Raw genomic sequence first — 17,985 nt, forward strand, 5'->3', positions numbered from 1 at the left:
TCACAGAAGCCACCCCTGTAGCCCCTCTGCTATCAAAACCTTGCCATGCAAACCTGATACAGCAATTTACATGTCACATCTCCAATGATTAAGAAAGAAGTGAACAGTCAATATTATTCCTCAGAACTGAATCTGTTTAAGGAATTGGTCGTAGCCTGCACTCAAAAGTAATGGTGTTATCAGATACAAAGCTAAGCAAATGCTACCCTAAATGAATCTCATCATGAGAAAGGCTTGACCAAAGGCACTAAAAAAGAAAGGAGGAAAAAATAACCCCAAACAACAAACCCCACCACACACACATTAAAGCAGCCTATTGCTATTCTACAGCACAGAAGCAACAAAGCCAGAGGCACAGATGGCCTACACTGACCAGAAATTCTCTTTGTTGCTGTGAGGATTAGTTTCAGTATGGGAGAAATTGGGAGAGGGGTGCAGGGCAGGTGCTGGGGAGCACATAAGGTTATCAAGCCATGGCCACTTGAGGGGTGTGTTGATTTGTAAGTACTCGGCACTTCACTGCTTCAGCTAATTTATCTCCCTTGCAGCAGACAGAAGCTAGGTGCCCATGACCCTACATTAGCTCACATTTTTCAGAAGTTATTAGCCAGACCATTATGTCCTCAATAAATGATTTATTTTTTTTTCTCTTTTTAAACTCTTTACACTCAGATCTCCATGCACTTGAAGGAGACGCCAGTACAACAGAGTCAAGAGGAAAGAGCAGAACAACAAATTTGATTTAAAATCACCCACTGGCTGTTCAGTGAGACCCAGCAGCAGCAAAACCATCAGTCAAAGCACAGCATTACTCACCCTCCTGCCTTCTCTTATCGCTGCTTAGGAACTGGGTAGATAAATATGGGACAGCAGTGAATTTTGGGCCATTTAATGTAAAGCAACAAATCACAGAACCAGCACAGAGTCATTCTTTTCTGTTCACTATAGTAAAATTACTTCTGAATTTCTCAGAGTGCAGAAAGCTTTTGGCAAACCACAGAAGGGTTAGGGAAAGAACGGGAGTTGGGAAAGATTGACTGACTTTATGAGGAAATGTAAAACACCTAACCTTGGAAAGCCTCATTAAAAGGTATCTAAATTGACACAGAACAGACATTCTACACTGAGAGATCTGCATGTGGAGATGGAGGTGTAAGTTAAATTAGTGGATTTTAAGTGTGCACTTAAACCTGCCAGTAACAGGGGAAAACTAAGAAAGGTAATCTCTAGATACAATATTTGAAATAGCTTCCTGACAGAAGGTTCCCATAAAAAAAATGAAAGACCATCACTTGTAGAATGTAAAACAGACAGGATATACCACTGGAAAGTATCACTGAAAGAACCATCTTACACTGTCAAGTATTTAAGACAACTGATTGCATGCTCTAGATCTTTGTCCCTAATATCTGTTGTTCCTTTGCCTACTGGCAAAGTGTCCTGGGTTCAGCAGTAGCAGTCAATTTTTCTCCTTCTTGGTAGCTGGTGCAGTGCTGTGTTTTGACTTCAGCCTGGGAACAGTGCTGATAATACCGATGTTTTCAGTTGTTACCCTGACCCAGGACTTTGTGAGGCTCATGCTCTGCCAGGGAGGAGGGGAAGCCATGAGGAAGCAGAGACAGGACACCTGACCCAAGCTAGCCAAAGAGGTATTCCATGCCACAGCACGTCATGCCCGGGGTGGGGGGTAACTGGGAGTTACCCGGAAGGACACAGGGTCTTCTGGGTCTGACTCGTTTCTCAGTGGGTGGTATTGTATTCTCTTCCCTTGTTATTTTCTCTTACCATTGTTGTCGTTGGTGGTAGTGGTGGTGATTTGTGTTGTACATTGGTTGCTGGACTGTTCTTGTCTCAACCCGTGGGAGTTGCACTCTTTCAATTCTCCTCCCCATCCCTCCAGGAGCAGGGAAGGGGAGAGCCCCTGGGGGGGATTGTGCCTCAATTGCTTCCAGTTCGGCACCACTCACTGGGAGTGAGTGAACAAGCTGTCTGGCTAGGGTTTAAACCACGACACAAAGCAAGAAAAAATAAAAAGCCAAACTTGTGAATGTGTAAGTGCAGATTTTTTTTATGAAGTCTTTGACCTTCCTCATTACAAACTAGTGATCTCTAAGCAACTTTTGTTATATTGTTTACTGACATACACAGCACAAAAGTATCCAAATAGCATGGGATGAGTCAGGCAAAGCAAAACTGCCTCACTGAATATTACAAAAACTAACCCAGAAAAAATGAAACAAAAAATAAAATAAAAGATGTGACCTTTCTGCAGATATCCTCAATCTATCATCAACCTGAGCAGGTAAATTCCCAAAGAAGCACTGTGGAAACACAGCTATCCAACTCCAGGACTTCAGGCCTAAGATGGTTTATGCAAAATTAATGTGCATGGTAGACTTAATCTGCAATCCAAACAATCTGCCTACAAATAACAGTTGACTGTGTGACAATGGAACATTTCAGTAGCTTACTGCAGCTATGATCACACTATGCTGCTAGAAAAGATGTGCAACTTCACTACAATATTCTGCTGACAGCACAGGCTGTAAAGAATACAACTGATGTGAAGTCTACGAGGGATGAAATTTTTGCTTTTAGCAGAACACGAGGCCTTATGGAGTATCTGTACAGAGGAAAAATTCAGAATTCTTCCATGAGCAACAGATGCAGTAAAATACATTTAAAATTTTGAGTTAAAATCTATACAAATTGAGACAAAAAGAAAGTAATCACAAGTGTTGTGTAAAGTGAAGAGTAAAATGAGAGTTAAAAGATGACAGCTGTCAAAAGACAAGTTTAACTATGTGTACCCCAGGTCATTTGCACTGCACTCATCTCACGTCTAGTGCCTGGCACAAAGTTTGCTTCTTTGAATATTACCTTCCTGTTTGTATTATAAGCTTAAAAGATGAAGGTGGTGATAGGGAGAGAGCTTAATATTGGGGGAATATGAATGGGGGGAAGGGGAGATATAATTAAGTTTAAATCACTATATCTTTTTATTTCATGAAAAATACTGGGGGCATAGAAATATAAAACCCTTACAGGAAGAAGGTGGCACCTACTTTAAGACTGTAGGTTTACAATCATTTAAGAAGACTTTTTTTAATATCTGTTGAGCTACTGTATGGACTGTAGAAGAACTAGTAATAGCAAGATACTAAAGCTTAAAGTGGAGCATCTGTCAACAGAGAAGGATGCCACTGCAGTCTCAGATATCACTAATAACTCCTAGAAACTGCTCACTTTAAGCAACATCCTCAGCATCTGAGGTTGATCTAAAAATACCTTTCTTACTATTACTCACTTTGATCCTAATTTTGTATGTTTCAAAAGGCCACTGTTAAATAAAATACAATCACAAGAAAATCTGAACTCAGGAAATTAAAATGTTTTTGTCCAGGTAGAATAGAACAAAAAACTGGTAAAATTTTTGCTTATTGTAAATTCAAGTTTAGAATGTCAGAAAAATATTCAAGTAGTCATATACAGAACTTGTTACCATTTTGGAGCTACTATAAATACAGCAGGCATCTTAAGAGAGCTCTGAAAGCAGCCAGGATACCTCATGCATTCTAATACTATCCAGTATTTCCTCAACAGTAAAATGAATCAGTTCAGGAGAGCAACCTCCTTGCCAGGAAATAGCATTAACATAGCAATTTTGACTGAGGCCATTTATAAATTCAGCTCCTGCAACTGAAAGCAGGCATTTCTGAGGAAAGGATATTTCATTTGTATACACAGACATTCATTACCCTTCCTCATTCCACTCTAAATACCGAAAAACAATTATTTTTCAGCTTGGTACGAATTTAGCAAACACCATCTCCCCTCAGCTGCAAAGTTTAATTTCTTTGCACAAGGGAAATGCTCAAGGCACTTTGTGTGCACATGTAGCAAAGTAGCACATGGACATACATGCCCCTTGCCTTCTCCTGTCAATCCCATGCTGCCAATGTCAGATTTGATCATTGCCCTGCACCCTCCTCAGCAGAGCCCAAGCTTTCACGCATCCCCAGATGCAGTGCTGCAGCCACACTCTTGTCTCTCTGGGGACACAGGAGGTCTACGAGGAAGCAACACAGGGTCCTGCACAGCTTTGTGCAGGAGGTCACCAAGTTTACTCAAACACGTGCCAGACAAGTGCCTGTAGCTGTGTTTGGCATGTGTTGCTACCTGTATTCACGCCCACTATATTAACCTGACATGCTGCATACCGAAACATTTTCACAAAAACCTGATGATTCAACAGTGTTGCATGAATCAGTATTTAGAAAAAACAAGAAAGGAGTGTGTGTGGCCTCTTGGGCTGTGCTCAGTAATTTTACAAGGTGTGGATATAAGAGTATTAAAAAACAATACGCATAAATACAGGTTACAGTTGAAAGGTCAATCGATAGCCATTTACACTGACATTGAAAAACACTGGATGGGAACTCTGGCAAAACTTTAGGCAAAAATGTAATAGTAAAAAATATCAATGAAGATTCCTAAAATTACTGTAACTCTCATTAGAAAAAAGACACACTGCTTTTTCAGTTTCCCAGCTGCCAACATCCCCCTTAAGCCTCCTGGTTTCATTATGCAGCAAAATGCTTCTCAAAAGTCCGGACGCCTACAGCCATCAGCAGTCCAGGAAAAAAGGCACATGAACCTACCATTACCAAAGATGTGAGTCATGAGCTTTGTGAGCACTTGCTTCAGGTTGAACTCCACCAGCCGCACTGCCTCCATGGTGTGACACTCCTGCTTGTGAGCAGTGCGATGACCTTGCTCAAACAACTGCAAGCCTTCACCATCCTTAATGTTGGAGAACAACTAGAATAAAACCACAAGAACACCAGTGCATTCCATCAATGATTTTCCAAATGGAAACAGAAATGAAGTTATATTGATTTAAGTGGGAATCTTACCTGCAAAGTCTGCACCATGAAAAACAAAAATGTAAAGACTGATCTTGTAAAATTCTGCTCACTAAACACAGAGAGAAATCATTGCAAGAACAGAAAAATTCAAACAATAAGACTTGTTTTATTTCTGTACCATATCTTCAAATAACATGATACAGGAAAAAATTTATAAAAGAAACAATTTTTTTTTTCTGATGCTGTTACTTTGAATATTAACATGCAGAACAAAGTACAAGCTACAGTATACATAAATTATATCCCCCAAAACTCTAATACAAAGTGGCATTTATTACAGCTCTAACTTTTTTAGTAATTGAATGATGTAAAAGAAATACCAAAACATCCAACTCTTTTTAAAAGCTGTAATCAAATGAACCTGAAAACTGTAAACAAACAGAAAACCCAAACAAAACCAAACAAATAAATCCAAACCCAACCAACTAATCAAAATCCAAACAACAACCACACACAACACAGCTTAACAAAAACTTTAGCTGTTTATATTTAATTCACCTCGGGTAGTTTATTCATTTAAGGACTACTATTTTCCTGTGTTTTCCCCCACACAGCACCTTTCTGTGCACAGAAATTTTGTCTATGGAGCATTTAAGGATTCCTGGTCTTAGTCTGAGGTTTTCAGATGCATCACAAAGCACAGGGGCAGACTGTATTTGGGATGTGACAGACCTGCTCTTCATGCAGAGGTCACTCTCTACCACATCTGCTGCAAGTTCAAGATTTCAGTTTCCTATGCATCACCATCCATTTCTGACCAGGTGATCCCAGACAGACATGTACTGGCAAATGTACATTCTCTCACACCAATAAAACACTCTCACTAAGTCACATTGTTGGAGGCTCTGTGTTTCAGGGAGACAAGCAGGCAGTTTTACACTCTTGTTGGAAAATCCTTACAGTTGTACAAAACCCACCTCTGTTAAGTCCAGAGGACAGGGAGAGCTAATTCTAACACTTGCTTCTAGTGCCCTTTCCTACCCTTTCTCCTCCACCTTCCCATATTCAAGCAAGCGCACAGAGGGAAAACACATGCACTGATATTTTCTTCACAGTAAGCCTCCCAACATAACTGTCTCTTACTGAGGAGATGCCACAAACAGTGAGCAACCTTCACAACTCACAGATACTCACGGAAATTGTTTTAATTGCAGTTTGATGACTTCAGTGCACTGAATGCTCTAAATAAAGTTCAAGTGAACCTCTGATAGTGTACAAGTGCTGGGCACAATTAATTAAGACTAGCTTCTAGCACGTTTCATACAGACACAATGCATGCAGAAGGAGTCAGAGTTTAGGCAGCATACAAACTAGCAGCAAAATGGATTGAGGGAATAAAAAAATCCCATCAGTAGCATTTAACTGCGCACTGCTAGTCAGAAGGAGGCTTGGCTGGCAGAGTGAGAAAACACCTCTCAAGTTAATCTCCTTAGCACTCTGCAGAAAAATACAAAATAAAAAGAGAAATACCAAATAAAACTATTATCCATCAGTCTAACAAAAAATGCCTTTAATAATCAAAAGGCAGCAACTTGACAAAGCTAGGTATTACACCTTTAAATAACAGATTCTTTATTCAAGTGCTCACCTGAAAGATTAAACCCCTTTCTTCCTACCGGCATTATTTCTGCACTGGCTGTTAAGAAGCAAATACCCACCCTACAACTAATTTACTGTCAGGAGAGCAGATCAGTCTTCTAAGCATGTGGTTTTGAAAGCCAGGGGGTACTTACAGTGGCCAGCATTAGCCTAGGCAGGTTAATCATCTTAGACTCAGGGTGGTCAACAAACACAGGCTCCCCCCCACAGGAACCTGGAGTGGCTAAATTAGGTTACTGCTCTGAACTACCCTCTACAAGTAGCTACTTCTGCTTTCTAGTGACTGAAGAGACTACCCTCAGTAACCCAAAATAGCTTTCAGGCCACAGAAATGCTCCTCCCTTGGATTAGAATATATTGCATTTACACATTAGAAGATGTATATCTTTTTTTTCCCCCACCAGCAGTACTTTGGAACATAAAAATCTCTTAATACTCCTCCCCTTCATTACTTCCTCTGCCCCCACTGCTGTAAGGAACAGGTAGTCTAGACACTGCCTTTAAAATGCAACACTTGTATCAACAAGTTTTGTCGGCAACATGGACAGTGGGATTGAGTGCGCCCTCAGCAAGTTTGCTGATGACACCAAGCTGTGTGGTTCGGTTGATACCCTGGAGGGAAGGAATGCCATCCAGAGGGACCTTGACACACTTGTGAGGTGGGCTGATGCCAACCTCATGAAGTTTAACCATGACAAGTGCAAGGTCCTGCACCTGGGTTGAAGCAATCCCAGGCACAGCTACAGGTTGGGCAGAGAAGGGATTCAGAGCAGCCCTGCGGAGAAGGACTTGGGGGTGTTGGTTGATGAGAAAATGAACATGAGCCGGCTTCAGTGTGTGCTTGCAGCCCAGAAAGCCAACCGTATCCTAGGCTGCATCAAAAGGAGCGTGACCAGCAGGTCAAAGGAGGTGATCCTGCCCCTCTACTCTGCTCTTGTGAGACCTCACCTGGAGTATTGTGTGCAGTTCTGGTGTCCTCAACATCAAAAGGACATGGAACTGTTGGAACAAGTCCAGAGGAGGGCCACGAGGATGATCAGGGGACTGGAGCACCTCCCATATGAAGACAAGCTGAGAAAGTTGGGGCTGTTCAGCCTGGAGAAGAGAAGGCTGCGTGGAGACCTCATAGCAACCTTCCAGTATCTGAAGGGAGGCTATAGGGGTGCTGGGGAGGGACTCTTCATTAGGGACTGAAGTGATAGTAAAAGGGGTAATGGGTTCAAACTTAAACAGGGGAAGTTCAGTTTAGATATAAGGAGGAAGTTCTTTACTGTTAGGGTGGTGAGGCACTGGAATGGGTTACCCAAGGAAGTTGTGAATGCTCCATCCCTGGTGGTGTTCAAGGCCAGGTTGGACAGAGCCTTGGGTGATATAGTTTAATGTGAGGTGTCCCTGCCCATGGCAGGGGGGTTGGAACTTGATGATATTCAGGTCCTTTCCAACCCTAACTATTCTATGATTCTATGCTTCTAAGTACATAGAAGTACTTTTGCTTACCACAGTATTACTCCTGAACTGTTGATATTACAATTACTGTCTGAAGCAAAATTCCATTTTAGTAGATTATATGAGATATGGCAATAAAATACATGCAAGAATCACATAGTAAATACATTTAGTCATACCCCAGCCCTCTAACCTGCCTGCTTCTTCATCCTGCCAAATGAGCCATATGCACCATCTCCTTCTCTGTGCTAGGACAAGTGCCATGCAGCTGTGCACTGAGCCAGGCTGCGAGGTGGATCTGGATGAGATGTAACCCAGGAGAAGGGAAGAAATTAAGCAATGTGAAAACGGTCAAATTCAGTTCAGCAATCATTTATCTGCACACTGGCAGCATCAAGAGACATGCTGGCATGTGTGATTGGGCTGGGCCACTTTTGGTATAGGCATGAATCTATGCCACTTTGCACAGCTTGTGAAAGCACAGCCTTAGGGGAGTCCCCAGGAAACAAGTAGCAGCAAGGAAATATTCCCCCTTACAGTCAAACACAGAAAGGCACTTTGGTATTCTCCACAGAGGCTCCAACAGCTCCCATCAACTCCAGCACAGCTATAGACAGGGTTATACTGACACACAAAAGAAAAAAAAAAAAGCCTTACAGTGTTATTAACATTTATTCCTTTCTTTCCATTCACTGATACTGCTATGTAAATATGAGCAGCTTTAAACTGATACACCAATTTCACTATTACTATGACTGAACTGTGCTAAGTACACGTCTAGGATTTGAAACGCTTCAACATTTCTATATACATAAGCCAGGAAATTCAAAGCTTGAATAAAATGAAGAATCACCTACAGCCACTCCTTTTTGATGTCAATTCTTCTCAAACACATATCTGAGCAAATGGAAAAAAAATAAATATAACTGTATTGCATAAAAGACTGACACATCCAAGATGCCACAATTTCACATACATTTATTCCTTCAGTGCAGACTCAAATAAAATGCACTATGTTATTGTTTTGAATATGATCAGTCACTACTGCTACCAGAAAAGAAATTTCCTGTAGCCATAAATTGAGCACCTATGTATCTGCCTACAGGAAGCACAAGAAGTTTCTTCTTTAAGTGCAGGTGTGTAAAATACTGAATATTGTGCCATGATGCAAAAGGGAAAACAAAATCAGCATTTAAAAAAAATGTTTTTCACCATATCCGACAGATGCTGCATTACAAAGCAGAAGGCTGAAAGGATTTAAAGTGACTTTAACTGCGTGGCATGAAATTTACTCACAATTTAGCTCATAATAAGAATAAAGTAAAATTTGGTAACATGCAATGGCCAGAAGATACTGAGTTTGAATTGGGCAAATACAAATGGAGCTATGCTCCTACAGTATTTGTCAGCCTGGCATGGAGGGCGGAAGTCACACGTGGGATTTCCATAAAGACTCCATCATTTCTTCAGTCACTTGAGAGACTTCTTTTAATCTCCATCACTTCATTATCCATACATTTAGGATTTAGTCCAAGATCAAGTGTCTCTTTACAGGCTTGCAGTCATAACAGGTTTCAGACCAGAAAGAACTGTAACTATATCCTGTCTTTGCACAATGCAGTTGTGTATTCCTCCTGTCGGTCATGCACATGCCAGCAATTAAGATAATGAATACATAATGCTCATGCACTTACACTCACAGACAAACTGGCACTTAAGTATAGCTTTGCATGAAGGAGCTGCATGTGGCAACACTCAACCTTGCCGCACCAAATACATTTGGACTCGCTGGCCCTAATATTTATTAGGATATTTATTCCTGTAAGTGATAAAAGACCTGCACTCTAAATCCACTTACAAATAGCAAATCCTTTCCACAACAATTTTTAATGTGCTGTAACACTCCACTGATGGATCAGGAAACATAAAGATGATGCCACTTGAAGACGACTTATCAAGAAGAAAACCTAATGCCAGTCCCAATCAGCCATCAGGATGGCTAAACTTGTAAACCTGCACTCCCATCAAGGCAATTTCAAGCACCAAAGAGATACAGAGCCCACTGTCTGTGCTACAGAATGCTCTTTACTGCTTATCAATAAGTATTAGTTTCATGAAAAAATGGCAAAAAACACTTCAAACAACAAGCTTCCATATGGTCACGTTAGTTTCTGGACCCTTCCATTTTCAGTCCACCAGTTGCAGCAGAGAACAGTTATTTCTATTTGTGGTTGGTTTGTTGTTTGCTTTTTTTTTCTTAACCTAATCAAAGTATTTCTGAAAAAAAAACCCAAATCACCACCACATGAGCAGGCAAAACATACAGATGTTTTTGAACAACAAAGAAAAGCAACACTGTTACACAGGTATCAGTTATAATGAGACATATATGATAGGATTCAGTTATGTTCCTGTGGCAATAGAAATTCCTTTATTTTTAAGCACTTTAGACTTCCCAAATACACTTGCAGACATTTTGCTCTTTGTTTCCCCACACATTTTACATATCACATTGAACAGATTTAACTGCTTTATTCTGAAAAGCATGGTTGGATTTTTTTTTCTTTTTTTTTTTTTTTTTAATTTTAGCTGGATGAGACAAAGAGAGAAAGCTTGGAAAAAATACTTTATATAAGAGTCTCTGCAATAAAAGATGCACTTGTGCCTTCCAAACTTTCTAGACCATGGACCACTATGAAAATCTCAGACCCTCAGATGCCCTTTGTTGCCATACTTTCAACTAAAAATGACAACACAATGTGGATCCTCAGACCAGTGAAGCTCTATTTATTATGGCATGATTTATAAACCACAACTTGGAAAATACTGAGTAATACAATGTTCACAACTCCGATAGGCATCCACAAGACAGAGGTCAGTTCCACCTGAAGAAATTTATTCCTGTTATCAGGCCCTTTATTCCTCCCACTCAGGCAAATTGCAGCCTTCGGGAATAAAGTCACCTCAGGTTACTCTATGCAAGTAACACGGCTGCTCTTTTTCTTAACGTGGCGGATCTAGTTCAGGGTGCTCCTGCTCTGGTACACTCCCCCCTGATCTCCCAGGCTCCTTGGGACTGATGCGTTGCTCACAACCCTATTCTCAAGTTGCAGAGGGCTAGTAAGTGGCCTTTTCTGGGCCACTTATGCCTTGTAAAATATTTGTTCCCAGTGCCCTGCTAAACATTTCTATTGTGACTCCCAGTTACACACACAAATATTCTTGCATATGCTCTAAAGGTGCTTTCCTTTGATAGAATATCAGAACAGAAGCACAGTGTCCAAAGCTGCAGTAAGATACAGGATTTTTGAGAAGTCAAACCTAATGGCACTAGTTTTGCAAGTGAACACCTAGGATGGCATGCATCGATGTAAAAAAACCTAAAAAAGTGGAGATCAACCAGGTGCTCACACCTACCCCAAAGCATAAGGATAAAAGCAGCAGTAGGTTAATGGTGGGACTGGATGATCTTAAAGGTCTTTTCTAAGCTAAGCGATTCTATTCTAGACTATGATTCTAAAAGCCATTTAAAAAAAAATATTTATTAAAGAATACACAAGAAATGTGGCCATGGTACACAAGCATAAAAAGATGAGGAAAGGAGTATGTATTTATATGAATAACAGAAAATCTACAGTTCTATTACTTAGGACAAGAGTCTTCACATTTCAAGACACCAGCACTATGAAGTTACAACATTGAAATTCTTTTTGCTATTATACATATATACTGCTTTGGAAGAACAGACTTCACTTTTAACAGGAATATTTACATTTTTCCATTATACCCTAACAAAAAAGTTGCTGTTTCCACCTAAAGCATTTCAATGCAGAATAAAGACGTATCCCTCCTACTTCTTTGCAGTCTTCCTATTTATAGTTTTCAGATGTTAGCACAAAGGAGCCTCATGAGAACATAATTTCTTTATCTGAGCAATCTGGTATTGGCCTCCATTGGAACAAGGTTACTAAATTAGAGAAGCAATTTCTATGTTTTCACATCTGTTCCCCTTAAAATTTATGTATAATTCAATACATACATAAAATACCTTATGAAGTCTCCTTCCAATGTGTAAACATCATTTGTTGTCAACTGAATAATGTTCTGTGACTGACATTGGGTTTATACTGGCTCCCTCTGCTGGCTAAATTCCATAAAGTGTAATTTAATTTTCTTTCCCCTCTGCTCTTTTCTATAAATTGTGGCAAATAAAGAACCGAACTGAAGAACACAGCATGGCACAGAAATAATTTATTTTCTAATCCACCCAGAAAAGTCTGACAGCTCAAACCTGACTACAGCAGTATCAATACTGCCAACCCAAAGGATTAGAAACAGCAATATGCCATACAAGGGAAAAATAAAAACTCTATATGCCCTTTAGAAGGAAAACAGGCATGCTAGTACGCTGGTGGAAGAAAATACAAAAGAAATACCATTTGGGGGAACTGTTTAAGAAGAAAAGCTCATTTTAAAAACTTAATTTTAAGTTAAACACGAATCTGCAGTGTGCAGTTGCAGCACAACTGTATGCTGGGGTGTACCAAAAGGAGGATGTTCAGCAGGTCGAGGGAGTTGATTCTCCCCCTCTGCTCTGCTCTCGTGAGACCCCTGCAGTACTGCATTCATCTCTGGGGCCCTCAACACAAGAGGGATGCAGAGCTGTTGGAGCAAGTCCAGAGGAGGGCCACAAAGATGATCAGAGGGCTGGAGCACCTCTCCTGTGAAAACAGACCGAGAGAGCTGGGGTTGCTCTGCCTGGAGAAGAGAAAGCTCAGGGGACACCTTACAGCAATTTTCTAGTACCTAAAGGAACCAACAAGGAAAGGTTGGAAAGGAATTTGGGAAGCAACTTTTTACAAGGGCATGTAGTGATAGGACAAGGGGGGATGGCTTTAAAAGGATGGAGGAGAGATTTAGATTAGATATTAGGAAGAAATTCTTCAGTATGAGGGTCTGATGCACTAGCACAGGTTGCCCAGAGACGCTGTGGCTGCCCCATCCCTGGCAGTGTTCAAGGCCAGGCTGGATGGGGATTTGAGCAACCTGCTCTAGTGGAAGATGATCTTTATGGTCCCATCCAAACCAAACCATTCTATGATTCTATGATTTTATGTCCAGAATTTTGAAAATTATTTGTGAAGGTATTTTGGCACTAGTTTTAAGTATTTCTATTAATTAGTTTCTAACTCATATATTACATTCAGGTAATGATTACATAAAATATTCTAAAATACACTGATGATTTACAGAAGCTCTGTGATAGCAGTCCAAGGACATTTTTAAAAAGTTTATGGGAAGTTGCAGCATGAATTATTCTAACTTTTAGCAATGAGTTAGTTTGAAAGATAGAAACTTCTTTAGTACTTTAATATTTGCACTCATACAGAGCTGCAGAAAAGCATCAGTTACCTGCCCATCTTCAAATCATAGATTACTTTTCTCTTACAAAAATAATTATCTAACCCTCATGAGAAACAGTATATCCAAAGAAGCAAAAAGCTCACAAGCATCTTAAACACTGCAAGATTGCCTCGCTGCAATTTGTCTTCCTGCTCTTCTTCCAAGGTATTAATTTTAACTAAAGGTTTCAGTCACAGGGCAGAAGTTTTAACCTAGCCTTGACTACAAAATTTGGTATTTGTAAAGGAGAGAGACTTCTCTATATCTTTCTTACCCCACCTAAAATCTCAGGTGAGGATAATCTGACCTTTTCCCCACCCCTAACAAACCGAGATGTCAAATTCCTCTGAATTCAAGTTGCTATAAAATCACTCTAGGTTATGTGTTTTGTTCACCCCTTCCTCAGTTCTGTGGTTACTTTCTCTGCAAATGATAAATGTATAAATCAAAAGAACAAAAAAGAGCACTAAACTGACTACAGCATGTAAGATTATTGTATTGTCTATAAGACAAAATGCACCCAAAGCTTGTAGCTAAGAGCTAACAGTTCTTCCCCTTAGTTTCAAAGGTATTTATCTTTGGTACCCTGCAAATTTCCTCTTGCCAGAGAGTCTACTCTGGTTATGAATGAAAAGTCTGAGACAAAGGTAACAGGCTCTGACTTTCACATGTTTTTTTCTCAGTGGTTTACAACTTAAACATGGCTTTAAATAAACGCATAGAAAATATAAAAATATTTATCTCACGTAGTAATGCCTCCATTCAGCCTTTCTTCCACTCAGACAGTTCCTTCCAGAATTATTTAAATTTGGGTTATTTTGAACAGGATACCAGAATATAAAACACAGAAACAGTCCCCAGTGGAATTTCAGAATTTCACATTCAATCTTTCCCACAAGGCTCTTGTGATGATGACTGTAAGACGTTTTACATACTGCAAGACTCTCTCACTCTTTAATGTGCAACTAAAGCAAATACAGGATGCTTTAGATCATGCTCAGGTTTAGAATTTACGCATGATGCCCAATAAACAAGACTTTACACATTGTACACAATACCGCTATTCTTTCTTTACCAGTATGGAAAGCCAGCTGGTCTTCCATTCTTTAGAGACAGACACATTTTCCAGTGCATAGCTAACTTCAAATTCATCATTCATTAACCCTCTCCAATAACATCTCAATTATTTTCTTGGGGAAAAAGAAAGAAGAGAAAAAGAAACAAGCAATCTACAATGCAATGAATCAGATTGTTATACATTATGTATTTCTAGATAAATGTCAGTGAATATTTCTGTAACTGTCTTCCCAGTTATTAAAATCCTATTATTGCCATTATTACTAATACTAAATTTGTCGAGAGGAAAAAATCAGTTTGTCATTAGGATCAAAATTTCTTAAGGGGCATATTCATGAACAATAATTTCAATAATCAGATCACACCAAAGTTTGCAGAAATTCTATCCTGCATGAGCATCAATGATATAATATTGTGACAGATAAAAATCAGACTCTTTCCATCTGAACGCCTGAACTCCTGCTCAAGTAAAAAACCCACATTGTCATGAACACAAAATATTCAGAAACGGCATTATCTTAACATAGGATTGTACATTTTTCTCTTGCATATACCTTGACTGTATTAATAAACATGCGTACGGGAAAAGAAGAGCAAGCAAACAAGACTAGATAAATCTGCAAGATTTCCATTTCTTGGTTACCAGAGAAGCAGCTGCAACCTGTATTCAACACCATATTACTCACAGGACATCTGCAGAGGCAGCTACGTTTTCAAAGTGGAAGAAGCAGTGACCACGTAGAGTGTGAAACGCCCATTTAGGCAGCACAAACCCTGTCCACCAGCAGGAAAGGCAGTGTTCTATGACTATCCTAGGTTTCCCTCAGGCATCCAAAACCAATCAGGCTTCCTGCCAAGCTCCTGCCAATCACCATTGCAACCACATTAAGAAGAGTATATATCGCAGTATTATTAGAATAAGCTAGTTTCAGTCATAGAAATGTGAATTTGGCAGTATTGCTACAGGCATACACAAATTATACAAATCAATTATTGTTTGGAACACGAACTGGCTTGTATTTACCACTGATCAATGATACAGCAGAATACTTAATGACATCCAAGCATTTGCAGAACATACAAGCTGTGCCAACAAAATATATAAATGCAGTCTTGGACATCTACCTACAGCTCTCTAGTTGATGCCTCTATTGTGCATGTATTACACACCTGTAACTATCAGCTGCGACATATGAATCCTTCAATACAGCTTTAAAATTAAATGAAAAATGGGACAACTCATTAAAAAAGACATTCATTTACAAGTTTGGAGCTATTAAAAGCAAAAAGTTGACAGAATAAAAGCTGCATCCTGGATCTAGCTGCAACAATTCACATCTGTGAGTCCTTCAAGTATTAATATGACAAAGTTTTTAGTCAAGTGACCCCACTGGAAGATACTTGTGACAGAACTAGAACTGAGTCATGCAGATCATTAGCTGAACAAGTTATTTCCTTTAGATAATGTTTTATTTTGCTAGCTTTCACAAATATTCTCTTTCTACTTTTTCACATTTTTCTGGGGAAGTTTATAGTTGTTTTCAAATTCAACATCTTCCACCTATATTTTTCCCAAATTACAAGTATTACTACATGACTGATCACTTGACCTGTATCAATGTACAGCATAACACATGTTGCTGTAACATATTTATGTGCATGTATTTTGTTTAAAGTAAATACAAGACCATGCAACTTACCCAAAAACTTTCACCTCAGCTAGAGAATTCCTACCTCATGACATGAGAAGAGCCGAACTCCTTCCATCTGATGGAAGACTGGGTAGTGGGTGTTATCAATCGTATCACGGCGGTAGACATCTCCCACTGCCAGAAAGGCATCTAGGCCAGAGTGTATCAAGTCCCACTGATGAGCTGATGTATGTGCTCTTAGCATGTGACCACGATTCAAGTAGTAGTTATCCTCTTTACTTCTGCTGGCATGGTTTTGTGGGATAAGCAAACTATCAAAATTCTGCTGTACTGTAACCACAGGAGAAAGACCATCATAGACAGAAAAAAGCGGATTCCCACGGCGTCCTACATATTGTTTGTAGAAGTGGTCCTTTATCTGTTCCTTGATTAGCCACAAAGGATGATGCTTTTTGTTGTGCAAGTTCTTCCCCACCTTGGAAAGAATCTTCTCTGTGACGTTGCTGTAGTCATCTTGAGCATAAGCTTTACCAAGCAGTTCCACAGTATTTGAGCAGGGTGTGCTGGCAGCAAACTCTGAAGGTACAGACTTGGATGAAGAATGCCTCAAATGGGTGGGAATTCCTCTTACCTTCACTTTTGGTAGCAAAGCTGTTTTAGAATACTTAGCGACCCTCATGAATTTCCAGAGCATTGCCATTGCAAACTCTTATGATCTAGAGAAAGAAATAAAATTAAAAAATTAAAAATCGGGTTACGGACTGCAAGCTTGCTGCAGAAATTGCTAGTATCTCAGGGATGTGAAATCCAAATATCTGCTTGATTAATATGACAAAGTTCCCATTACAAACCACTATTTTGACTTCAAATTTCAGCTAGGATATCTTATTCAATTATCAGTCCTCTGTACCCCTGCATCAGTATTAATGACTCCAGACCTAGCTTTAACCCCATTCCAGATACTGCTACTCTTATAGCTGAATAATCATCAGGCCTTCTTTGGAATGGTATTTTTCGTCCGGTTAAAATACAAGGCAATAACTGAATGCTATTTCTGAAAAACTCAGAAATTTCACAACACCCTTCAGCAGTAACGGACTTGCTTATAATAAAACTCCAAGCATTAACTTATTGTTTTATCATCTCCCTCCATTAGCAGAAGCTATGGAAGGCATTCCACATCAGCCAGATGCATGTGGCACACACTATGCAACCATCACTAATTTGTACTTAATACCAGACAAAACCAGTTAAACTTTACAAACCACTGAACCACTGTGAAGGAAAAAAAAACCAACCAACCAACAGATGGAAAGAGCACAAAGCATATATTTATATATAAGCAGTATATTAAGTTCACATATGAATATCATGTAAGATCCACAATAAAAGCTCCACACAGTCAGAACCAACGTTAGCATTTTGGGGTGAGCATAAAATCCCATGTTCCCAGAATGGCTGCTTTCATGACTAACAACACTGTATCAGGCAGGGAGGCTTGTCAAATATCAGGAAGATCACTGAAGTGATGAGATTCTGAAAGATGTCTGAACTGAACAATTTGCTTCCTACCAAAGGGCCACATTTACACATCTGCCCTGTTTACAAACAGGCTTTGTGCTTCACATGTACACAGCAGTATCACTCTGTGGTGTTCAAAGAGGTAATTCCAAAAACAAACAGTTTTGAGGATGATTAGACCTTCAGTCGCTCCAAATGCATAAGCCCACTCCGAGATGAAAAGTCACTTGAAAATTTGTAGTTTGGCTTAAAAAAATATTAGCATAGGTTACAGTAAAACAATTAAGCATTATAATTTGCTTATTATGGAATGGGAAAACAGAGGCATTAGAAGTTAAGTGACCGAGGAAAGGCATCTG

At 39.6% G+C, this 17,985-nt stretch overlaps 1 protein-coding gene across 9 annotated transcripts in view; it reads right to left on the bottom strand.

Moving 5' to 3' along the window:
- The window catches only part of FARS2 (phenylalanyl-tRNA synthetase 2, mitochondrial), a 245,703-nt gene that overhangs the window by 174,323 nt on the left and 53,395 nt on the right, over positions 1-17,985 (bottom strand). For 8 of the 9 annotated variants that reach the window (XR_008970901.1, XM_057399308.1, XM_057399310.1 and 5 more), the window contains 2 exons: positions 16,188-16,821; positions 4,662-4,821 (listed from right to left, as the gene is read on the bottom strand). Coding sequence is in view for 8 of the 9 variants with exons in the window: in XM_057399308.1 (XP_057255291.1) it covers positions 4,662-4,821; positions 16,188-16,805 (778 nt within the window). In the remaining variant the exon portion in view is untranslated. The remainder of the gene's footprint in view (positions 1-4,661; positions 4,822-16,187; positions 16,822-17,985) is intronic. The other variant, XM_057399311.1, reaches the window with a different exon arrangement.

Source organism: Pezoporus wallicus, unplaced genomic scaffold (assembly GCF_028554395.1).
Source record: "Pezoporus wallicus isolate ANWC-B61680 ecotype Strahan unplaced genomic scaffold, APGP_CSIRO_Pwel_v1 contig_818, whole genome shotgun sequence".
NCBI classification, from domain to species: Eukaryota; Metazoa; Chordata; class Aves; order Psittaciformes; family Psittacidae; genus Pezoporus; species Pezoporus wallicus.